Source organism: Mytilus edulis, chromosome 3 (genome assembly GCF_963676685.1).
Source record: "Mytilus edulis chromosome 3, xbMytEdul2.2, whole genome shotgun sequence".
Classification (NCBI taxonomy): Eukaryota; Metazoa; Mollusca; class Bivalvia; order Mytilida; family Mytilidae; genus Mytilus; species Mytilus edulis.
This window is the reverse complement of record NC_092346.1, coordinates 64,141,082-64,167,609: the sequence shown is the minus strand read 5'-3', so window position 1 is coordinate 64,167,609 and position 26,528 is coordinate 64,141,082. Positions and strand designations below refer to the sequence as shown.

Here is a 26,528-nt window from a genome sequence, read left to right as displayed (position 1 = left end):
ATCTATATTTTTCAATTGAAAACAGTTTTAACAGGCAAAGTTCAGATTATTTTAAGATGATCAAATTGAAGCAATTGATGTCCTGCAGGAGCAGATCCAGCCATTTCTAACAGGGAGTTCCCAACCTAGGATAAAGGGGGGGGGGGCTCCAACTATATGTCCCTATTTAAATTCATTGTTGATCAACCCCCCTTTTTGATTCCCCATTAAACTTCCTGGAGCATCTCTTACTAACTCGTCTACATGTTGGATTCTATTATGAATGTTAAACCAAACATTTCCATTTACATGCTAGTATTTGCTGTATTCCACCAAACACATACACATTTTAACACAGAGATCATCATCAGATTTAAGTCAGGGTATTGTGTTTGGATAGGATATTTGTCTTTTGTATGATTTTAATGCTGTTTTTCATCCTGACAGTTATTTGGAGGAATCTAAAATATGACAAAATACAGTATAAAGGTCAAGGCCCAAGGGCATAGGCTTAAAAGCATTTTATCAGTTATTTTAATGTAATTTTATAAATATTTCGCATGAATTGTGATATTGCCTATATAAAATTTTTTTTTGTTATAACACAAAAATGTTATAAAGGCATATAAAATTGAGTAAGGAAATGAGGAATGTGTCAAAGCAACAACAACCCAACCATAGAGCAGACAACAGCCGAAGGCCACAATGGGTCTTCAATGTAGCGAGAAACTCCCGCACCCGTAGGCGTCCTTCAGCTGGCCTCTTAAAAAATATGAATACTAGTCAACATTTTTGGTAAACTCTATAAAAAAGGTTGAATGAATACTTTTTTGCTCTGAATCTTAAATGTGAATACAAATATATTGTACAACAATAGTCTAGCTAAACTGAATTTTCCCTTAAGTAAGAATGTACAGTATTGTGATAATAAGTGGAGTTTGTTCAGTATATCTTACAATGTTTGTTTAAACAGAGTGGTCTAATCTGTATCTTGTTAGTGTATGGTCTTACTGCTATCTGATAACAGTTACAAATTAGGGATGTCATTCAAACATGATTGTGACAATATATCCTAAACTCATTTTATTGGGTATTTTGCTTAAATTTGACAGAATCTCTACGACTTCTTTTGTTTTAGTCCAAAAAAATGACCAAACTGCACATTTAGATTTTGATGAAACAATTTGATATTGGTGTGCTTCACGTTTAATGTCATTACAAAAAAAGTTTAAAAATACTTTTACATATTAGAAAGTATATAAATAAATCAGACAGTGCAGAATGGGACAAAAGAACCGCAGCGGTGGTTGGATCTGGATGGGTTTTATCTTTTCCAAATGGCTTTGAACCATTGTTTTTGGGCCATGCAGTTCCTTGTCTATTTTTTGCATCGTTTGAAATTGCTAAGCCCACACCTGAAAACAAATTATGCCAGTTCTATATTACTTAATCTGAATTATTGTTGGGGACAGTCATGACTTCGTTCAGATGTACAGTCTATAAATTGGAAAATGGAAAATTGTGCATCATCTGTCAAGGAAAGAACCAGCATGTTAAGGATTGTTTTTAGTAACATGCATGTTCACAATGAATGGTTAAGATGTGTGGCTGTCTTATAGATCCTAATTATAAATAAAAAAGTTGAAAGCAAAAACATTTCTAAATGTCTAAAAGACATGCTTGATATCTTTAGAAATTTTGCATGTCATCTTTCATCAGAAATATTAAGATTGTGTTTTGACATTGTAAAATGAATCATAAGATTTTAATTGCAGACATTCAGGTCTAATTTTGAATATGCAATAAGTTATTCAATACCTGACTATTTTATCACATGCATTTATTCAAAGGGTGTTAATATCATCCATTCAATATAAAAAGAAGAAAATCCTTAATCCTCTAATTACAGTACAAAATTAAAGGGGGTCTCATCTTTGATTCAATATGTTCTCAATTACATAAAAGTAGTAAAACATTTACTAGAGTGATTGATATCAATACCATAACTTTCTTTCTGATTTAAACCTCCTACTGAACAAAGCTTTTAGAAAAAAGTGAAAAATTGTGTATACTGGTGACTGGAATTTTATAACAAATGTAATGAATTAAAAATATGTTCATGTCCTTTAAAGATCCTTCATTTCTTTTCAATACTGGGTAACATGCATATTATAGTATTATAGTAACCCACTCAAAGAGTATACTGCAATCACTTTGCTTGTCCCTTGGTCCTGTTGTTCTTTTTTAAAGACTGATTTGGTATGTTAGTCTGGAAGAGAGGTTAACATTACCAAAGTGACATTAAAACTCATTAGTCAAAAATTAACTGACAACTCCATGGCTAAAAATGAAAAAGATAAACAAACAACAGTACACAAAACACAACACAGAAAACTAAAGACTCACAAGCAACACAAACCCCACCAAAACTTGGAAGTGATCTTGAGTGCTCCTGAAGGGTAGGCAGATCCTGCTACAAATGTGGCACCCATTTTGTTGGTTGTTGGTCATGCAAACTTAATAATATTCAGTTTCACTGTGTAAGAGATTTCTCATCTGCTGGGAAGTCTTTTCCTTTAAGCAGATTAGTAACTAAGAAATTTTATCAAACCTATTAAGCCTTTGATTTTTCTTGTCTAGTAGCAAATGGTGTATACTTAGCGTAACAGTGCAAGCAACTTCTCAATTTACTGAATATTTGTAATAATAGTGTTTTGGGGAATAATATTTTGCAAAATTTAACCCAATTGGTAATCTCTTGGCAGCAGCTGAGTTTTCTTGTGGGTCAACCAAATAATTTGCTGCTTCCCTTCTTAACATGTGGTATTTAGAAGTACGAATGGGACTTGTGTGTTTTAAGAATAATATTATACATGTAGTAGGGTGACTGATGTCACTCAGATTGTAACTCTGTGAGCTAGAATATTAAAAAAAACAAGACCCAGCACATAGCTGTAGAACAATGCTGGGTATATCTATATAACATATTATTTTTCTGAATATACCTGTAACACTTTCCACGGAATTTCTTAGTGGTTATTATTCAAGCAAACAGTTTTGTGGTAAAGCTTATAAAGATATTATTTTAAGGTTTGATATGTTTACTAAAGAATATTTTTGCCTACCCTAAATTCCTATCTCTCAAGTTCATGTTTACATATTAGTGTACAATCAATTGTGGTTGTGGTTTGTGGTTAGAAATGTTTAACTATTTTGATATGCATTACATAATATGGTGGAATTTCTTAATTGTTTTAATTAATTTTTTTTAAATGTATTAAGGGACGTACCTATTATCTTTACCAAATATCTTTCCTTTAATTTTGTCATACAACTTTTATTTCTTTTATTTGCTTGAACTCCTTTAAAATTCATAAGATTAAAAAATTGTTGGCAGTTTTTTTTGCATTGCTAAACCTTGTCATTTCTGAAGGTAACATAAAATAAGTCTTGTCAACATAAAATATCAAAACTATAGTACTTTATGTATTATCAATATAAATAATTTATGATTTTTTTTCCATTTCACAAGCAAAGACATTTTACACTGGTTTAAAATTATGTCATAACATTTTTTACAGTAAAATATCAATAGTAAGTTTGACATATGAGATATGACTAGGTTGTAAACCTATACCAGCTGTTGAGGATAATGACATTTTGTTGGGTCACATTGTCTTTAACATTGCATTTACAAATATTTTAAACATTGATTTCATGTGCTAAACCAACAAAGGTGCATAGGCAGTCCATCCCTAGGTGGTAGATAGATGGGGCTTTTTTAGGGCATTATCAGGTTATGGAAGAAAGTTTAAACTTGGACCATATAGGGTTGTGCTTATTCTGCAAGCTTCAAGAATTCCTTGCCTTGGCTTTTACATGTTAAACATCTCCTCAGAAGATGTCTTGATAAAACGTATAAGAATTGTTAGTTAGTTTAAAGCAACACTTAAAGCAAGCTTTGCAAATTTTACCAAACATTCACTGTTTAAGGTTGTAATGAAAGTCTATGACATCTTGTTTGCTGTTGCAGAAACAAAGTACATTTTAAAGGCCAACAACCTTTTAAGTAGTATTTAGTGCAGTTAGGTGAGACATACTTCTGTGTCCACATCTTATTCAAACAACAAACAACCAAGGAATTGTTATAAACATGTAACATATTTTATCCTTGTGAAGAATTAGAAATATTCTGAATCTGATTTAGCACTGCATATATTTAACATCTATTTTAATATTTAATGAAGTTGACAACATACATAAGATTTTGCTGTCAGGAAGATTGAGTCGACATACATACCTAAATAATCATGCATGATTATTGCTGTCCTGACCTTGTATATTGATATACAAGTTTTTACTTCATGGAACTTCTGATATATTGCATGTATTTGTTCATTACAAGTACTATATGCTGCTTTTGAATTTCATCACCATATTATAAATTTAAAAAATAAATGAAAACTTACTGAATTTTAAATAATAATTTTGTGGTTTAAAAAGAACCAAATAATGTTCTAAAGGTTGTCAATAAATGCATGAAGTTAATATATAGGCAATTCAGGCTAGGCAATATGTATAATTCTGAAAATATAGGATAAATTCTTTTGCAGTGTGGTGAAAGTATATTTGCCCTGTGTTGAAGCCTAACTGTGACTTTAAGATTTAGAACAGCAGTAAAAGCACTGTTCCTTTGCTTTTTATACGACCGCAAAAAAATAATATTTTTGGATCGTATAATGGTATGGTGTTGTCGTCTGTGTCGTCGTCATTGTCCAAAATTTTTCAGAAGGTTCAATACCACTAAAGAAAGCCTGGGATTAATTTTGGGGATGATTGCCCCAACCGTTTAGGAATAAGGGCCCAAAAGGGGCCCAAAACAAGCATTTTTCTAGTTTCAGGATAATAATTTGTATATAGATATTTCTATTGCTCTGAAATTGTACCACAAATGTTAAATACCACAAGTAGAAGGTTGGGTTATGGGGCAAAAAATTTAGGAATTAAGGGCCAAAAAGGGGCCCAAAACCAGTATTTTTCTAGTTTCCAGACAATAACTAGTGTGTAAGGGTATGGATCTCTCTGAAATTGTACCACAATGTTCCATATAACAAAGGGAAGAATGGGATTGAGTTTCAGGTAAATTGCCCCAGACATGTAGGAATTAGGGGCCAAAAAAGGGCCAAAAAGAAGCATTTTTCTAGTTTCAGACAATAACTTGTGTTTAAGTGTATGGATCTCGCTGAAATTGTACTACAAGGTTCCATACTACAAAGGAAAGGCTGGCACTGAGTTTTGGGGTTATTGCTCCAAAGGGGGGTTTCAATAAGTTGGGGGGTGGGGGTTGTGGGGGTTGTGTTTTTTACAATTTTTTATGGGGATGCATATATTTTTTTCTCTTCAAATTTCAAATTTTTGAAAAGTTTTAAAGATGAAATCTTCAATTTCACACTAACAGTAACGAGCAATAGATTTGCAAAGTTTTTTACCACATTTATTTTGTGTCAGAAACCTTTATTATGTCAAAAATTTGACCACAATCCAAAATCAGACAGTATCAATCTTGAATGTTGTGTCCATACTTGCCCAACTGTTCAGGGTTCAACCTCTGCGGTCGTATAAAGCTGCGCCCTGTGGAGCATCTGGTTGTATTGTTTGCTGTGCATGTAATTATTTTGTGTCGGGGATATCATTTATTTTTTCTATTATATAGAGAAATAATTAACATTTACTTTTATCCCTCCATAATGCTAAGATATCAGAAATACTATGTAGGAGTAGATTTGTGTTATTAAAACCAATAAACCTTTGGAAATTGATCTGCCCACTAAATATGTTTCACATGTTGAATAAAATTGCGGAAAATTGAAGTACATATAACTACATGATTATGGTTTTTTTCTTCACGTTTGAAGTATTGAATTATTGATGCACATTGGATGATTCAATAACTCAGATTTAATACATTTATACTACATTGTAGTATCCAAATCATACATATAAAGATTAGGTACATATATAATATAGTTGCAAGAAAACACCACCCACATGATTTTATTAGTGAAGGTTGATCCTAAAGGAGAAACCAAATGCAGGAAATGAATAAGTATAAAAGTTGTGGCCATGCCCTTGTTGGAACTTAATTTATTGCATGTTTAGGCTTTTTAAGGCCTAAAAAAACAACAAACAATTTGTTATGTCTGTTTTAAGGTATTGCATCAACCACTTAATGTCAGTATCAATAAAAACCTGTTAATGGCAGGAAAGGAAAGACAAAAGCTGTTTATTATACTATATCTCTTATTACTGATTGTTAAAGTCATAAGACACAACTATAAACATGTTTATCATTACTATTTTGTAGGTGTTGGTGGCTACATACAATGTCAGGAATACACATCACCTGCCAAGAAGAAGGTAATGAATATTCATGTGACCTTGTTTGATAAATGATAACAAACATGGCAAGCTAGCTTGTTCTCCAGTTTGATTACAGAACAATTCACTGGTCAATTATTAATATATTAATAATTTTAAATTTATGCAAAAAAGGAGTTATGGTCTTTTATAGATTGGAAAATAGCACTTTAGTTGTTTCCCTGCGATAGTTTATGAACCCTTCAACCAATGCTCTTTCAAATTTTGATATTGTGTTAGTGATAACAAAATGGAGGTGAAATTTAATTTTGATGATTTTGACTTATACTGTTTGAGAGTAATGGTCCTTGATAAATTTTTAAATTGCACTGTAATATGTTGTTTCAGTTTGATCAACCAATGCTTTGCAAACTTTGATATATTGGTATAATAAGTCAATTTCAAATTGATGATTTTCTTTTTGCAGTTCAAACAAAAGTTATGGGTCCTTGGTACATTTTAAAATAGGCACAAAATGTTGCAGGTCAAACAAACCTGACAGTGCCTTAAAAAAACAGAAACTTATTTTGCTGTATTAAATTGACTGCTCTTTTCTTGTTATTTTAGTTCAACCTCTATTGAGAGTTGACTCATTGGTATTTAATCATACCACGTACATCTTCTTTTTAAATATTGTATTAAAGTGGTGATATTCCTTTGATTCTTAAAAGGCACTCCCATAACTAGTAACTTTTAGTATTAATGTATATTCCAGAATTTCCAGTATGTTTTCAGAACCTTTGGATTTTATGCCCTCATATTTTAACTGGAAAGATTTCTGTGTCTTTCCTCAGAAAAACATTGGCTTTGCCATATATGATACAATGAAGAAGCGTAGTATGAATTTGTTATCACTGATCACATATATTTTTGGTGGCAACATTTGTAATTAAAGTAAGCATTTCTTGGAGACAAATTTCATGTGTGAAGTCCTGCCTAAATTTACTGGTAAACACTAATGTAACATTGTAACACTGTTAAATACTAAATGTTACATTGTAACACTGTTAAACACTAAATGTTACATTGTAACACTGTTAAACTCTAATGTTACATTGTAACACTGATAAACACTAAATGTTACATTGTAACACTGATAAACACTAAATGTTACATTGTAACACTGTTAAACACTAAATGTTACATTGTAACACTGTTAAACACTAAGTGTTATATTGTAACACTGTTAAAACACTAAATGTTACATTGTAACACTGTTAAACACTAAATGTTACATTGTAATGCTGTTAAACACTAAATGTTAACATTGTAACACTGTTAAACACTATTATTACATTGTAACAATATCTGGTCTGGTCTGTCTTCTAAATGTCATTCTATGAGTAAAAAGTAGATCATACCCTTGACTTAATTTGAATTATTTTGTATAGGAAGTGTCCTTGTCACATATCATGACTATATCTATTGTTTGTGAAGTGTAAACTTCTGCAGTCTGTGATAGCCAAATGTTCCATATCAATGAGCCCTATGAAGTTGTATACTCATATTACTTTAAAGGTGTTATTTTGACACAGTTCTTTTGTTCTTATGTTATTAAAGATACTGTAAGAATTTAAGTTCATAGATACTTGATGAGATAAATGATATTGAGATTATAAAGAACTCTATATCTCTTGTTATTATTTTGTAAGAGGATTATAGTGAATATAAATGTCAACATTTTATATAAATATATGGCTAATATATAAGTTATCAGCCTTATTCCTGGTTAGGTTCATGTTTTTTCTTAAGAGTGCATGCTTATATACATATTCGTTATATTTGATTTAAAAAACAAGCTAAAAATAAAATTCTAACAGCTCTTTTCCTCAAAATTGTCTATTTATTTTGTTTAAAACTTTTGGAGTGAATGTTACTGAAATGTAATAAAAAAAAGAAACTGAATTTAAATGTGAATACATGTTTAGTTGATGATGATACACTACACAGAAAACGTTGGATTGGAAAACCTGTACCCAATAAAAAACAGTGACTTCACCATTAATCAGGTGCTGAGGGATCTTATTTGTACTTGTATATGTTTTCTTTTTGAAAAAAAACCCAGTTTTGCTTGGTATGTAAATTTGAGACACAGACCTGTGTTTTTAATTCTTTATCTGTTTAAAGCCTCAGATTGGAGTGTAGAGTATGTGTCTAGTCTCTTATATGTTGAGTAGATCTTTTTAAAGATTAGCCTAGCCTTTTAAATGGTTCACCCAGTATTATTTTTGCTTTTGAATTGGTAGTGTTAAGTTTTATTTACGAACAGCATTAAAAAGAGGCATTGAAAACTTATATAGTTTTGATTAATTAAAAACTAGGTCACAGCATTCTTGGGTGTATAGGTTAGGCATGTATGGCATGTAAACAAATCTTTTAAAGGTCAATATTTGACTATTAAAACATTTCTTCAGCTTGTATAAGGTTGCTCATCTTCCAGTGAATGTGATGTCAACATGCAATCTTGTATAGATTCTGACAGTAAAACGATACAGTGTTCTCGCCTAGTGGTATCGCTTGACGCCATTCATAATAACTACTGTGGATTTAAACTATTCTTTAAAACACTAATCATCCATTTAAAGTAACAAGAAATGGTAATTTAATTAGGTAACCAGTAAGCTTAATGGTAACATTCAATATTTTTTCAATAACTGCTTTAATAATTTGTGCTAAAACATCAATTATAAGATTAGAAATACATTTAAGGTATAAACTTGGTTTTCTGTTTGTTTGTTAGTTGCTGCCTCATTAATAATCAACCCAAAATTCTTTTATTCAGATTATAAAAAAGGACGATCTTTACAGCAACTTTTAAATAAATGGTTTTAAAGTTTAATACAGCACTAAAGCAAGTCCTTTAAACTGTTTTATATACTTTTGAGTATATCTAAAGTTTGAAAGTTAACATATTGAATTTGTAGAAGTCTTTACACAAACAAAAATAACAACATAAGGTAATCAAAATGGTGTATGGACCATTTCTAAAGATTACTGTAGCTTGATACATGTACTACTAGTGTGAGTTATCGCAATTGTTGTCCATTATACAAAAACTAATATGAGCCACTTGGCCAAAGGGAATGAACCTGGATGTTAATAATGACTTTGGTTTTAAGTTTCAAAACAGTATTTGGTGATTTTACAAACCAAGTTTAACCAACCTAAATGGCCATGTTTGATAATAAGAATAAAGGACATTTTTAAACATTGTAGTATCATGTTTGCAACCATGAAATATTAAAATAGGGGAATATGTCCTATGTTAGTCTTGTTTAAGATTTATGTTTGGTTGAATCTTGTTAGTTCAAACAATATGGCCACAAGTACTGTATATGCTAAATTTCAACCAGTATATATTTGTTTAGGGGCCAGCTGAAGGACGCCTCCGGGTGCTGGAATTTCTCGCTACATTGAAGACCTGTTGGTGACCTTCTGCTGTTGTTTTTTTCAATGGTCGAGTTGTTGTCTCTTTGGCACATTCCCCATTTCCATTCTCAATTTTATTCTACTCAAAATTATATATCGAAACGGCTGATTTATAGAAATTGATTTGTTGATTTGAATTATCTACTCAGGAACTCTGCTTTACATTTAGTTTCTTTCCATACAACATTTTTTTTATTGATATTCATTTCTAGTAGTGATTTATTTTTTTTTATTTTAGGATACAGATGCTCATTAACAGTGATGACAATTTTCTTTCATCTTATGATTTACCTCAAATTTGCATTAAGGGATGATAATTTTCCTCATAAAGTACACCATAAACTAAAATGATCCTGAAATATGATTGATTTTTAATCATCATTGGCTATTAGGTTATAGTTTTACAGACAAATTGACTTACTTTTAATGGTTCGAGGAAAAATTCCAGAAATTCCCTCATCAAAGTCCATCAAAGTCTAACCTAATAAAAATTGGGGCAATTTTTTATTTCATATATTAAAAACATTTTAAATAAAAATAATTTTATGGCAATTTCTTTTTCTTGTTCTGAAAATGAAAAAAATATAAAGTAACTTGTAATATATTCAGAAAGTCAAGGTCAGAGTGCGTTTATCCCATTAGCATGTTAAGTATTATAAACTCGGTCAAGTGAAACTTTTAATATGATTTGAATACATTTTCGGTATTTGTTATTTTCTTTGGTGATGTAATGTATAATTTATAAGGTGTCAAGAATTTGCAATTAATGTCTAGATTTGTGTGGTCACATAGTGAAAATTTGTCATAATCTGTAATGCTTTGTGCTATAAACATATCATCAAAGGTTAAATATTTGTTTACCAAGTCACAAAATCTTGTAAAAGATTCTGTTTTTTTTGGTATTTTGATTGAGAAGAAAGAAAAGGTGTTTTGATTGAGAAGAACAAGTTAACTAAGCGATCTATTGTACATTGATCAAGTTTAATTATTTAAGTACAAGTAATCTTGTTTTGATAAGTTACGATACATACTGAGAATCATATGTATTTCCCCATAATGATTTCGACTTTTTACCACCAGAAAAACTTGGACATCCCCCCATTTCAATGAAATAAGTGGTGGGGCATGACACCAGACTTTTTTGTGTTGAACCTAGAATGTAAAATGATGAAAAAAATAAGGGGTATCTGATATCATGAAGAAACATTTGATAAAATTTAAGTGTTATTGTCTCTAAATTTGATTTCATTGGAATTAATTTTTCATGGATTCAATTGCATGTATATGAAAGTAATATTCTTTGAAAGTTACAATTTAAACTGTGTGGATTATATCTTTCCATGGAAAATAGTAAATAAAAACTGCAGCCAAAAGCATGTCAATAGACCACTTTCAAGTTCAATGCATTTTCCCAAAAACTTTGGTTTTAGTGAACATCATTTGTGCCTCTAGGGGCATCGTAACTTCTGTTCCCAAGTTGAGCAAGTGTTTGGAAAACTATGATGCAATATTGCACGTATTTTTTTTCCAGCAAATTGAATTCTCATAATTGACAATCAGCATTTTTCCTGGTTTGGCCAGATTTTAGGTTTATAGAATCATTGTAAGGGGTATATGTCAGTCTAACATCTGATCTCAACCTTATTTTCTTTGTTGAACTTATATAATTACTGCAAGGTGTACATATTTGTATAACAGGAGTCACCTTTTAATTGATTTATATATGCAATTTAAATGACTGAAATGTGATGAAAGTGTCACATATTGGACATAATTGAAATATTCAAGTTTGTAATTGTATATATAATCTTTTTTTCCAGTCTCCAAAGCCATCTATTGGTGAGGGACCATCACATAAGCCCTGGTCATCACTACCAACATCAGACATTCCACCAGGAATACAGAGAAATGGGTCCGTTGGATCATTTGATGATACTTTCTTTGGAGTGGTAAGTTAATAACAAACAATGAACAATAATGTCAACTGTCGACTGTATCTTGGACTATATTTCTGTCAGCTGTTGTAGATTCTGATAGCATATTGCCTGTAAAGGCTTCAGACGTACACCATTGTTAGAAACATACGCTAGAAAATTTGTGACTAAAAACAACCAGACTACATGTGCAAAAAAGGAGTACATGAGTATCAGTATATAGCAAGGAAAAACTAAATTCTCCATAAATGTGCCTTTTCCTTGACAAAAATCTCTTACTTGACTTTAATCTTATCTTTTATATGAGTTTTGTTTTGAAAAATTTTCCTTGAAATAACATGCACTTAACATTTTTCATTCACAAATCTTACAAGAAAGACACCTGGTAACATTGTATTTGTCAGATAACTTGGCTTTTACAACTCTTGAGAATTTATCATTACTATATTAAGGCTATTTTGTGAAATCATGTCCCACGAGTGACAGAAAGACAAATAACTGTAACAGGTTGGGATGTAAAACACAAATATTTGTCTCATAACAGGAGTGGCAGATAATAAAAGATTATTTTTTTCTGTTGGAATTTTTCTGAAATAGCTTTTTTGTTAGGTTATGTACTCTGAATTTGAATTCTGTAATGTCTACTGTTCTTTGATATATTATCATTAGTTAATGTTATAGTTGTATAAGTCACCTATTTCATGAGTTTTAAAAGTGCTTTTCCTGATTTTTATTTTCCATCAATCAAGATTGAATGGAGAGGGATTGAGATGTCAAAAAGCTAATACAACCTTTCTACATGTTCATGTGCTTGCCTTAAGTCAAGGAATTTTGTCAGTGGTTTGTTATATCCAAAATGGTTTTTTGTCATTTAGAGAATTTTATGTTTATTGACATCCTCAGATGTTTGAGTTAAATTTATTTTTTGGAACTAGCTCATTTAGAGTTTGACACATTAAATAGACATCTGTTTATTTGTATATACCATTTGTTGTACTCTACAATTAAGTTGCTGTCTCATTGGTGTACACCTCATCTCTCATGTTATTCATACCTTATAAAATCCTCAGTATGGAACTTTTCCATAAAATCTTCTGGCAACCCACAATCATTTAATGTACTGAAGCAAATATGTGTATTGATAATTTATGGATTTATTTGAAATCTGATGATTGATTAGGTCACGGTTTGATATTTTTTTCATCCTTTCTGATGGTTGCAATAATCGTATTACATAGGCTTAACCTCTGGAATGTATTAGATCCACCACTCTAATCAATAAGGTTGATTGTTTTGTACCTAGCACCATCTAATAAGATCTTTGCACATTATCTGTTTTTATGTTAAAAGGAATTCCTCATATTGGTCAAACTAGGCAAAGAATTCAATATTATTTGGGGAATTCTTGCAATTCTTGCAATGCTGCTTTTGACTACTCCAGTAAATTCCTGATTTCAAAGCAAAGAGGAGATTGGTTTGTGGAAACTTATATGCCTTGTACAATTGACTGGTTGTGGAAAGTAACTTGCCTCTGATAACCAGGTATACATCCTGGTGTTTTTGGCTGTGGAGAATTTGACACCCTTCTGTAGTGATATACTGGCTGGAGTCATCTAGGTAGATTTCAGGAATTAAGGAACAACTATTTAAATCAAAGGAGGCAAATAGTCATTCCTTATGGTTATTTGTTAAAATGTTACATCCTGATCCCAACACAGAAGACAAAATAATTTGATGCAAGGGTGGTAGAAAAAACATTTTAGAATGGAAAAAAAATTCATAAGCCTTATAAAGTTAAATGATCATTCATTTCCTTACAATTAATCTTTCAACAAGTCAAAAATCATTTTCAAATACAAAATTACATATAATTGGGTTTATATATATATCCAGAAGATTGATGTTATTTTATACAATTCTGAATAAAAATTGATTTTTGTCAAATTTCATAAACTTTTGAATGTCATAAAAACTGATCAATTGATTATAATTGATTGTGAAAATAGCATATATGAAGAGCCTGTAAAAGGAGTGGTTCTAATTCCATCTTTGTTGTCTCGTTCATGTATAATCTATGAATGGCAAGTAAATTAACTTTCCGATAACATCTTCAAATTTCCCCTTGCAGGCAGACATAAATGGTAGATTTTACATGCATGATCAACAATTGTAATATTGAACTCATGTAACCCATCAATTTGTTTTTACAAATTTTCTACCTAAACACTTAATGTGCTGAGATTTCTACAAACCAGTATTGTCATTAAATTATTTGATAGTTTAAAGGATTGGTAATAAACAGTCTTCATTCAATGAACTTTTGGACAATGTTGAACCTGTTATTACTTCTAATTGGGGGTTAGTGATTAAGTATGTCTGATCGATTTGGTATATTATGTTTTAATGGTCCGTCAAAAAATTTAATTTTAGTCCTGTCACATTAATAGTTCGATAATAATAATTGGTATCAGTATTTATAGTACGTAATTCAAATTATTAAGCATAAAAATTTCCAAGGTCAAATTAATTTTTTAATGCATTTACATTGAATAAGTTGGATTGTATAATTTAGGAGTAATTGTATAACTTTTCACCACGACATGAACATGTTTCTATGGATAGTACATATAATATGATTGTCTCAAGAAAATGTGCCACACCAGAGAAGGATTTATTTAAATATAAAGAGATGTGGTACGATTGCCAACGATAAAACTATTCACCAGAGTCCAAACGATGTGGATTTAAGCAACTAAAGGTCACCAGTTCAACCTTCAACAATGTGTCAAACCCATACCCTGTAGTCACCCATAAATCCCTTGGCATGACAAAATGTAATACAACTCAATGTATATGTAACCTTTTTGTTTTTCAAAATCGTTTTTGAAACAAAATCCCATGTCTTTTGGGTTTCTCTCAATCATAAATTGGTATCTCTTGTCTCCTTTTATACATTCTAGTGTATATTAAAACATTACAATTCCATGAAAGGATGTGACATCTGTCATATGAGGAAAAAGCAAGTTTCAAGTTGAGTTAAATTTATTTTTTAAACGTGTTTCAAAACTACAGTATAAGATCATACATTGTTGAAATAATAGTTTTTTAACATTTGATGCATAAACTTGAAATAATGTAACAGAAAAGTGTTGAAAACGGCATAAAGTCAAGCTTTTTAAACATATCTTTACATGTAGGAGGCAGAAAAACTAAGTGAAAGCCTTAAGTATATGTATATATTTAATTCATACCTTATCCTACATACATAGTTATGGTGTTGTAGGATTACTGGGATTTACTTTCAATAATATGGCCTATATTTGTATAGGGTTCAACAACATTTATATATGGTTACAAAGATTACACATGCCCCCAAAAAATACGATTATAGGTCATTTTTGTTGCACATTTCTAACACTTCCTGAATATTGTCGCTATGTACTGTTAATTTTGTCAAGTGTTGTTTTGGAATGCAGCATTGTAGTGCTGTTTTCTTCACTTTTGTTGAAAATACAAAAAATTGTAAAGAAGTTCTGAAAAGCATTGTCTTCTTAAAGATATTCTTAAGGGATTAGTCATAATATTGTTTACTAAATCTGTAGTACTAAGATTTACTGGTTCAGCTTAGGGCGTCAGAATCTGATTTAGTAGTATACACACCACTTGTCTGTAATGAAATATGACGAAATAAAGGATTATGACAAAGCCTCTAGTCATTGTTTTATTCTCCAATCATTTTTAAAACATCCTTAAAAAGGCACTTAATTACTAAAATAGAAAACCTCAGTATTTAACAAGTCTTGCAATTAGATAAATAAATGAGGGAGTTTAAAATCTTTGCTGGAAGCACATACCATACAGAACTTAAACCTCTTTAGTAATTAGATATTAGCCAGTGTACTGGTACTATCCATTTTCACAACAGATGTATAGCCCAAAGCAGAAAAGCATTGGTCAGAATTTAACAAGTTCAAATGTTTTAAATCTCTGCTTGAAATTTAAAACTTATCCTGACAAAGGTTTGATCTGAGGGTTTGATAGTTAAAATGAAAATAAAATATGTAGTATCTGAAAAAGGATTAAGCCTATTTGCCTATCTTCTTAAGTGTATATATAAATAAATTGCAATTTGTGTCATTGAAGATCCTGTGTAATTTGGTAAGAAAATGCAGCCTTGATATTTTAATACGTTAAAACAGCAAACTGCTTTAAGTTAAAAGACTTGAATACCTAGTATTTATGATAATTAGCACACTTGAAGCATTAATTAGTTAATGTATATGTTATTCTATATAACTTCTTTGAGTATGGAGCCTTTTGTCAACTCAGCATTATGTAAAACTTGATCAAAGCCAAAACTCATTGGTCATGGTCATTTATTTTTAGTTTGGACCTTTATTGCTCAACTTAATACATCAACTGACAAAAGATTATTCCACTTTGATTTGTTGCTGCTTAATTCTGATTTTTTTTCATCTTAACCAAGACAGTTGAATCTATAGACAAAACGCAATGTCTCCAACCCAATTTTGTTGGGAGTATCATTAAAAACAAAACTATTGAACACAACAATAATCTGAACCAGCCACTCATCAACAAATTAATTATGTGTAAAAGAGCTCACAAACAACTCTGAACAGTCTTTTAAGAATTGCTGCATCATCTGGTTATTTTTTGCATCAAAAATGTATATTTTATAGGTATTTCGTAATGGAAACAACCTAACAAAAAACTAATTTGGAATCAGATGACCTTTAGGTGTTAAATACAAACATTGCTTATGAACACAACAAAAGAAAAAAAATCATCGGGTTTCAAACTAAAGTACATAATAAATCTTCAAAAAACCAGTAGATTATTTTTCTACATTAGTGTCATGGTAAAACATGATGTTAGGGATAGAATTAATGAACATTCCCTAATTGGGCGTTAGTTACGGCCTTTTCAAATTTGGATTACTTAGGTCTCTCAGATTTTCAGTTGATTTTACTTTTATTTTTGTACATATTGTAGTAATTAAACATCATGCTGGATTCAAGTATTTTAAACCTAACCTTATTTATGACACTTAGAAAACACATATGGTGGAATTAGTAATTCAAAAGGTATTACAAAATCAGGGGGGAAAATTACAGAAATTTTATACAAACAGTCAATCTTAAATAAATCACACTTATGCATGAAATAAATGAGAAAAAACATGCTTTACATTTCTGAAACTTTATTCTTTTTATGTTAAATGATTTTTTTCAAGATATGAAAAGTTTCTTCTAGGTGGTTTGGAAATAAAGAAAAACAAGATTAAGAATACAATGACAGTCCAAATCTCTAATTTTCACATGTAATTTGCTTTCAATCATAACTAACTAACGTTAGCATTTTCATTTTAATTTCTATGATAAATCATGAACTCATCTCCAAACATAACTCGCCCAAAGTAAGCATGCACAGATCTGTTTCAGTATAGGAAAATATGTGTAAATGTAAGGCAGACAAAACAACTTTCTATGTAGAGAGGATAAACAGACATAAAAGGTCTTATTTCAGGTAGATCTTACATTGATTATGTAAATATTTTTTCTTAAAGGAAGGGTGGATATATGAATCAGTTTAAATTGATGCCTTTTGTATCCGGATGAGCATTTTTTAATAATGTTAGTAATAATTGAAAAAAGTGCTAAAAAAGATGGAAAATGCAATTCAAATGATGTAATTCCTTTAAAGCTGGTTACATAAGTGTAAATATTCAATTGTAATTTTCTCATTCTTAGTATTGTAAACAAAGGACTTTAAAAAGAATAAATAAACTTTTAGTTAATTTTAATATACGTTTTTCATATGTTAGCTTGACTCATTATGTAATTTTCAAATGAAAATTAAATAGATCAGGATGAATTAGGTTTCTAAGTCAATATTTATCATTGAGCTTGTTTACACCTTCATCCTACAGTATGTGTCATTTAATATATTACACCTTCATCCTACAGTATATGTCAGTATATATATATATGATGCAAACTTTCATACAAACAAACATAATTCAGGTTTAATTTATGAGGTTATTATAGAAATTTATATATTTTTATAGACTTAAAAGGTAAATAAATACATGACCATTTATATAAAACAGCTATTGCATACTAAGAGACATTTTTTGACAAAAATGTATATGGGGTCAACCATAGTATTTTCTTTGAGCTCAGATCCTTTTGAATGGTATTTGTGTTAATTAACATACTATTAAGGTTCTATTTTCAGAGTAGAACCTATTAGTACTGACTGTAACATTGAGAAAGCCTTAGTATAATATTTTAGATACCTATATCTACATATTGGAATTAAACATTAACAAATATCAGTTTTGGTTATCTCCCTTTTAAAAACACTGTAGTCAAAATGATCATAGTTAAAATGTTTTCTTTGATAACATTGTAATTATTCAATTTTAATTCCAATTATCCCTACCATCATTTAGGGGGTATTACTGATCTTTAAGAGACGATACATAGAAATTATTTTTTTATTTTTTTCTCAGTTTATATGATATGTATCCTCAACCGTTGCCTGTGTTATATTTATGAATGGTTCAACAATTTTTTTAAAAAATAGAAAGTAGTTACAAACAAGCTTGAATTAAACACAGTTTTATTTGGCCTTTTTTACTTTTTTTGATTGGAGCGTCACTGATGAGTCTTTTGTAGACGAAACCCGCATCTGGCGTATATACTAAATTTAGTCCTGGTATCTATGAGTTTATTTTAAGGGTGATAATTGAATTTGAAAATCAAAAAAACCAAAACCCTCTTGTCCATTTCTTGATAGCAGTATTTTCCATGCCTCATGTTTACCTTTGAGAGATCTAGCAACATAGTGTATTCAGGAAAATATTGGTAATTCTAGATTTGTTTATACTTGAATGAACTTATAGATATTTTGCCAAGAGATCTGACTTTAATGCAAAGCATAGCAGTAAATTTAAATTAAATCTTAGCATTACAAGGAACAGCATGACTTTATTGCAGCGATTCCCAGTGCATTTTGACTTGATAAACCATCTTTTCAATGAAATATGACAATATGAATAATGTCCCTTTTATTGAAATATCAAATTAAATACCCACTCCAAACAGTAGGCCAATTTTTAAAGAGGATTATTCACACACAGGAATTCCAACTACCTACTAAAAAGACAAGAAATTATTGATAACATATCATTTATAAATGGAGACCTCTTCAATTTTATCAGTCTTGAAAGGTCCTTCACAATTTAAATAGGGTAAACACTAATAATAAAGTAGGAAAGCCTTCAAAATTAATGAACGATTTGATTTCATACATATTTGATAAATGTAGAACCTAGGTGACAACTGTCAATATTTCCCTCTGTATGTCACAATTGAATATACTCTGTATGTTAAATGGATACTTGGTGTTTTAGGTTTAGGAATAAATACTGACTTTTGATAGTTTGATAGTAATATGAGATTTATACTCATAGATTCATAAAAGGCAAACTATACAGATTTGGTGGTTTAGAATTTAAAGGAAAACGTTTTCTTATACAGTCAAAATATTTTATTCACAGAAAAATTGCAAGTTCAAGGATAAGAGACAGATGGTACGTGTTTCAGAAATTTGCTTGCCTTGGCTTCTCAAGAATGGCTTCTAAAAATTTGACTGCAAACCCATTAATGAAAAATCTATCCTGCTTGTTTGTAGAATAGAAAATGCTGTTGAAAGTTATATTAATAAATATGTAAGAATCCGAGTAGTTTGGTATAGTTTAACTGGTGAGGGTATAAATTAAGAAATTTAAGCCAACAAAATGTTTTTTTTTTATAAATTTTGATTGACTGATCATACTTTCAGGAACCACAGATGATCAAGGCAATGCAGAAAATATGTTTTCATCAAAAGTAAATATTAGAATAATAGTTCTAGATGTTATTGTTTCTATTTTCAGGATCCAGAGGTTAGCAGTGTATGGCTACAGAGTCAGGATTTCATTGGTCTTGGATTTAATATAGCTGGCAGTATGAGGGATGGTATATTTGTCAGTCAGGTTCACAATAGGGGACCAGCTGTAGAATCAGGACAATTTAAAGTTGGTATGTCACTTGATGTTACATGAGAAAATCTTAACAGATATGTAACATACAAATTAGATACAAAGTTTTTTTTATTTTCCAATGCTATCTACAAAGTGCAACAAAAAAACAGAAGGAGAAACAAAGAAAGCAAAAGAAATAAAATTTAGTGAAACACATGAAAAGAAGCACAAAGTTCCACTATTATTTTTGTATCTATTTTCTTTATGTAAATGTACATCTGCGTAACTTTTTTTGTTTCTGTCAAATGTTTGTATGTTGAGGTAACAGAATGAAAGATATTGTTCTTTATATAAGTTTAATTACCATCAATACTGTAACAAAAAACAATTCTACATGATTCATTGATTGATGGATAATAAACATGCAGCAGTAAATTAAAGACATTTTTAAAACTAAAACATGTTTAAATGAAATGAAAACTTACCCTGTTTTGTGCAAGAACAAGTGTCTACACGCTGAACTCGATTTTGTGTTTGCTAGTTCACTAGATAACAATCTGTTGAAGACATTGTTACATTTTTACATAGACACATTATTCTAATTCCTAGCTAACCAATCTATGCTCTCAATTTTTTATGCTGCATGCTTAGCTAAGAAGCAGCAACTACCAATCTAAAAGTCTTTGGTTGGACCTGGTTTGGGATTAAACCCATGACCTCCCACAGTTGAGGTGAGCAAGCTTCCACAAGTCCACATAGACGGTACAACATACATTGACAGTCGTATAAACAGCAAAACAAAACAAGCAAAGAAAATAGTATGCAAATATAGAAATAAATTCAGCATAAATATGTATCCAGTTATTCGAGCAATATTGAATTCAATTTAAGTCATGTCCTATATGTAACAGTTTACATTGTATAAAATTTCTTATTTTAAATTTTATTTTTCAGGTGATCGGATTTTGAGTGTAACCATTTCCTTTGAGAACATGGTGTACGAAGATGCTCTTACCATTCTTAGTTATGCTTCACCTTATCCTGTTAGAGTCACATTACAAAAAGAGAAACTTGTACGTAAAGACCGTCGTGTCAGCGAGTCTCCTTCTACTCTTAGTCATCCTCTGTACAGAAGTCAGTCAATGGATACATTAAAGAAAATAAGGAAAGACTCTACATTGATGCCACAAAGAAGCTTCAGTGAAATGAGGCCAGAAAAAAAGAAGGAAAATCATCAGAGGTCGTCAGCTGCTCCATCATTCTCTGGTAAAGGGGAGGCTTTCCCGACAATTCAAGAAAATGGAAGTAAGAATGATTTAAAGTTAGCAAATGGTGAGGAGGTCTTCAAAGAAACAGTAGTGACAGTAGAGAGAGAACCAACTAATATCCCATCAGTCACTGTAGATATGGTGGACGGAAACGAAAAACATGACACATCAAATGCAACAGCTTTTGCTGCCAATTTGTTTGATAAATTGAATGAGCAAGATAAGCTAGATATGTTGAGACTAAGTTATGAAGATCCAAATGATGACTCAAACAATAGTAAAGTTGTTGTTTCATCTGCTGAAACTTCTTTCACTGAAACTCCTAAATCAGTGGGTTCTTTAGACTTGGATACAGTTGTTGTAGAATCAAAATCTGCTCCAACCAAACCAGAAAGGAGGAAAAAGAACAGGTCTAGTGGCAGCAGTGTATCGTCAAGTGACATTTCTATCAGTCCAAGAGTTAGTTCATTACAGTCACCAGATATTGAAGTACAGGAAGTGTTCACAGAAGCAGAGGTACAATTATCAGAATCACAACCAAAGTCATCTGTATTTATAGATGAGGTATCTGAGGAAATAATCACACCTGCTGTTAAGGATAGAAATACTTCAGTCTTGAGTGACAAAATTGAATTCAGTGATGTGGATATTACTATAAAAAGTGATACCTCAAGATCCTCACCTGATATTGGCAGTCTAACACTTGTGGATTATAGCTTATCAGACATGGAAAGTACTCTGAGACCGTCAACTCCTGATAATAGACCTATTGTTGATGAGGAACTTATTACTCCAGAGCATTCAAAGAAAGATTCTTCTGGTCAGATATTATCAAATCTGATAGCATTTAAAGGTTCTCCAACTGAAAATGGGGAAAATTCAAGTATAGGATCAGATGTATGTAATGATACAGTTATTAAAGCATCCAATAGCAGTTCATCACTTTCTAGCTCTGGCGATGAAAAAAATGAATCAAAATTACAAAATACCTCAGAAGTTGACTTTAATGTGACATCATCTAACCCAAGTTTGTTTTCTACACCATACCCAAGCAGGAATACGAAAGAATCAATCAGTGGTATGTCCTACGATATATCTATGAATGAATTGAATGATATAGAAACTCAAATGAGCCAAAAATCAAAACAAGGAAAGGATTCACAAAAAAGGGGGATAGCTTTTGAAGTGAGGGATGATTATACCACTGGATCAGTGAGAACAGTAACTGTTGATTCAAAATCATCATCTGTTTTGAGGACAATGTCTTGTTTTGATAAAATTGGAAATTTAGAACAATATGAAAATACATTACAAATGACAAGAACAGGTTCTTTCACAGGAAATGTGACGAAAGATTCTACTGACAATTCATTAGATTGGTCAGGGAAAAGGTTAGTTAGGTCAGGGTCATTTTCTGATATTCCGCAGGATGATTCAGTTAAAGATTGGCGAGACCATAATGTTATTGATGATAGCGATACCATTAATTCCAGTATAAATGAAGATATCATTTCATCAAATGATAGTATCAATGAAGATGAAAATGAACAAAAAGGAATGAAAAAATCAAATTTCTTCCGAGCAAGAGAAAATTTAGCAAACTTGTCGGACAATTCTGAATCACTGCAGTCATTACATTCTTTGACAGAATCATCAAGTCGTAGTTCAACGCCACCACCTCCATATACTGCCAATGGGAAGGACAATGGTCTCGGTTTGTCTCCAGATTCCATCAAACTCCCCAATAATTTAGCAGATGTAATTTTCAATACTGACAGTGATAATAACATTATTCCAGCCGTAAAAATTGAAAATAAAGAAAACATTCGTGTGTCAGTTTCCACGTCCGGACATGATGATGATGACACAGACTGTTAAATTTTACTAATTACCTCATGAACTGTTCATTTATTGTTAAAAAGTTTGGGCATGCATGTTAAAACCTAATCACAATTGTAAATTTTATTTTTGGAAAATCTTATGGTGCTGTTTTCAAAATATGCATATTGTTGTATTGAAATACAAACAATTATAAATCTGTTCAACTTTTCCTGCTGGAAGTTTTAAAACGTTATAAATACCCACCTATATATTTCACCTACTTATAGTTATCTTAATAATGATGAATATGAAAATCTGCTTGCATCATACAAAAAGTTCCATAATTGATTCTGTGTCTATTGTATGTCTGTTTTAGTAAATATGTTACTATGTATGTGAAATTTATAATTGTGTTGCTCATGAATTTCTACCTCATTTCAACACCCATTTATAATTGAATTGGTGATTATTTTTTTCTGCAAACAAATGAAAGGATGACTTAGAATAAATTACAATTAAAATGAAAGAATGATTGTTTTTAAGACCAGAACAAAGTGTTGTTTAATATTCTATGAACAGGTGTGTCATGTAAATTAAAGAAATGTTTGTTTCTTTTACATTTGCATAACAAACGGTTTGAAGTTGAACAACACTTTTGTAATGACTTTAACATACTAAAGCTGGAAAAATTAACATTTTTACTCAGCTAATGTATTAGAAGATGTTTGCAGAAAACATCATCCAGTATGAATTGGGTCAGGATAATATGCCAAGTGATTATGTCAGTAAACATTTTGAAATTGTTCATACTCAAATTTTATCATATACATATTGTATATTCAACTATCCAATGTATAATTTATTTAAGGTATTAATGGAACTATTTCTCCAAGAAACAGGGTTCTTTTTAAAATCTATGCAAAAGTTTAAAAATCATAATGTATAAGCTTTTAGGTGACACCACAGATTTTTACTTTTATTAATAAGTTACATTATTTTTTTTTTTAAAGTTATATACCAGTAAATGAAACAAAGTTAGATTACTTTTTCATTGCATTTTGTTTTTAGTTATTGCTTAAATGTGATAAGCATTGTTTTTCGGTATGCTTTGCAGGTTTCAGTTATATACAATGTCATAATACAAATAGACTTGACACAGTTTGACATAATTTTTATGTTATAATAAAAAGAAACTACTAAAACATTTTTTCAATAATGCAAAAAGAAAATTACTTATCTGAAGCTATTTATTATTTAGACAAATTTTTCATGAGTAGAAGGATGACTGGATTATCTCCCTTTAACTGCAAATGAGATTTTATAAAAATGAAAATTTGAAATTTGACATCATATGCATGTTTAATCAATGTAAAAAATATTCATATATATGGTGCTTAATTTGTTATATATAAATTCACAGGGTAGTTTGTCCTGCTGGGGGAAGACATTTATTCTCTGTTCTATATTTAATTAAAAACTATCATGTTTGACACTTGACCCCCTGTATGCTACAGCTAGTATACTAAAAAATATTTTTTGTTATGCCAAAATGTTTCAGCAGTGCTATTTTATATTGTCTTGTTTAAGTATTTATATTATGTTTATGTTTTTTGTAATTATGAATTGTAGATAGCTGTTTAAATTGTAGATTAATTATTAATTTGTATATTAGTGTATATCTTATAATCTTATAATATTAAGTGCAATACTATAGTCAATATATATACATATTTTGCATTTTAACATCAGGTTGTTTTAGTTTATCATACATATATACACATTTAATGAAATGGATAACATAATTTGAAACATGTAATCAATATTGTGCAACAAATGTTGAATGTTTAGAATACACAGTTTTTAATGAAATGAAAAACAAATATGGAGGTATTTTTTTTTAAATCTGTTCGTCACATTCCATGATATTTAGTACTTATATTTTTATGCTTAGACCATTTTTTTTTTAATTTCCAAACTTTTTTCTAAAGTTTCATTTAAAAAGAGTTATTAAAATTCTGTTTTTAAACCTCATTTAATTCCAGTTTTAATTTTTGCTATTTTTTTAAGATATTTATTTTACATATCTGATTTAGAACATTTAGACCAAACATTGAATTTTTAGTATTCCGTGACTATATAATAGCAATATCAGGGTTATTTTAAGTTGAAAAATTTCTACTTTTAAAGCAAATATTTTTATTGGTCTGTATGGCTGTATTTGTGAAAGAATGATCAACTCATTGTTTTGTTGTTTTGAGTTAATTCTATAAGAACTGATGTTTTGTAACAGGGTTACTTGCAGATTTTATTTGTAATATTTTTACCCTTTTCAATGAATATTTAATTATTTTTTTTTGCTATTCCAGAAAAAAAGAATGTTTAATTTTATTGGACTATAACAAGTTGTCCACTTTGTATAATAAATGTCAGAATAAGATGTTATACAATTTAGATTCTCATTATTTTTCGCCAGTAAAATTATAAAAAGGGATATAGGGGAAAGATACAGACAAACATTTTAGAACTATCAGTGTAGTCAAATTATAGTTTTAACAATGATATTTCTGATAAGAGTTGAACAAATAATTAACAGGGTTTTGTAACTTATCAGTTTAAAAAAAATTAATTTGCATAGCTACTGGCCTAATATGTTCTAGCCAATATGTTAGGGGCTTTAAACTGTTACTTATGATTTAGATACAAGTAGTGTAACAGTTTATAGTTAGAGCGGATCATTTCATATTTCATGGATTCTATTTTTAGTTAATATCAAGTAATTTGATAGTTTCAGATATTTTTTAGTTTACCGCCAACAAAGTTTGCATGATTGTATATGGTGTATGATTGTGTTCCTAGCTATTGAAAAGAACTATTTCAGATGTCATGCACAAACCCAATTAAACTATTTTGTCCAGTGACACAGTTATTTTTTTTTTCTAATACTTTCTTGCAGACGTAAGGAATTTTTTTAAAGGTAATGAGAATCTAAACAAAAAGATTTTTTAATAAACAACGAAAAAAAAGTAATTTTATTAAGTGTATAGCAATGACAATGTAGATAAATATGTTATATTTACAATATTTGTGTATCATGACAAATAAAACATACTCAGGTTTATTGTCTTCTGTCATATTGCCATTGTATCCTAAACATTTTACAAAAAACATATATTATTACATTTGTATATAGAAAGGACGACAAAATCACCAAAAATATTAGGAAAAAAACAGATCACACCAACCATCCCATTCCATTTGTCAGAAAAAAAAATATAGTCTATGCCTTGATGACACAAAATGAAGAAGGGTTGCACAAGTTATTAATATGTATTATGTCATACATCAAGTTATTAATATGTCTTATGTCATACATCTAGTGGTCAATATGTCTTATGTCATACATCTAGTGGTCAATATGTCTTATGTCATACATCTAATGGTCAATATGTCTTATGTCATACACATAGTGGTCAATATGTCTTATGTCATACATTTAGAGGTCAATATGTCTTATGTCATACATCTAGTGGTCAATATGTCTTATGTCATACATCTAGTGGTCAATATGTCTTATGTCATACATCAAGTGGTCAATATGTCTTATGTCATACATCAAGTGGTCAATATGTC

At 30.3% G+C, this 26,528-nt stretch overlaps 1 protein-coding gene across 2 annotated transcripts in view; it reads left to right on the top strand.

The window, feature by feature from the left end:
- The window catches only part of LOC139517113 (dentin sialophosphoprotein-like), a 43,899-nt gene extending 17,885 nt beyond the window's left edge, over positions 1–26,014 (top strand). The window contains exons 3-7 of one of the 2 annotated variants that reach the window (XR_011663081.1): positions 6,344–6,396; positions 11,646–11,774; positions 19,723–19,867; positions 20,764–25,508; positions 25,881–26,014. Coding sequence is in view for 1 of the 2 variants with exons in the window: in XM_071307797.1 (XP_071163898.1) it covers positions 6,344–6,396; positions 11,646–11,774; positions 19,723–19,867; positions 20,764–22,955 (2,519 nt within the window). In the remaining variant the exon portion in view is untranslated. Of the gene's footprint in view, positions 1–6,343; positions 6,397–11,645; positions 11,775–19,722; positions 19,868–20,763 lie in introns of both variants that reach the window. The other variant, XM_071307797.1, reaches the window with a different exon arrangement.
- Positions 26,015–26,528: the final 514 nt, after the last annotated feature.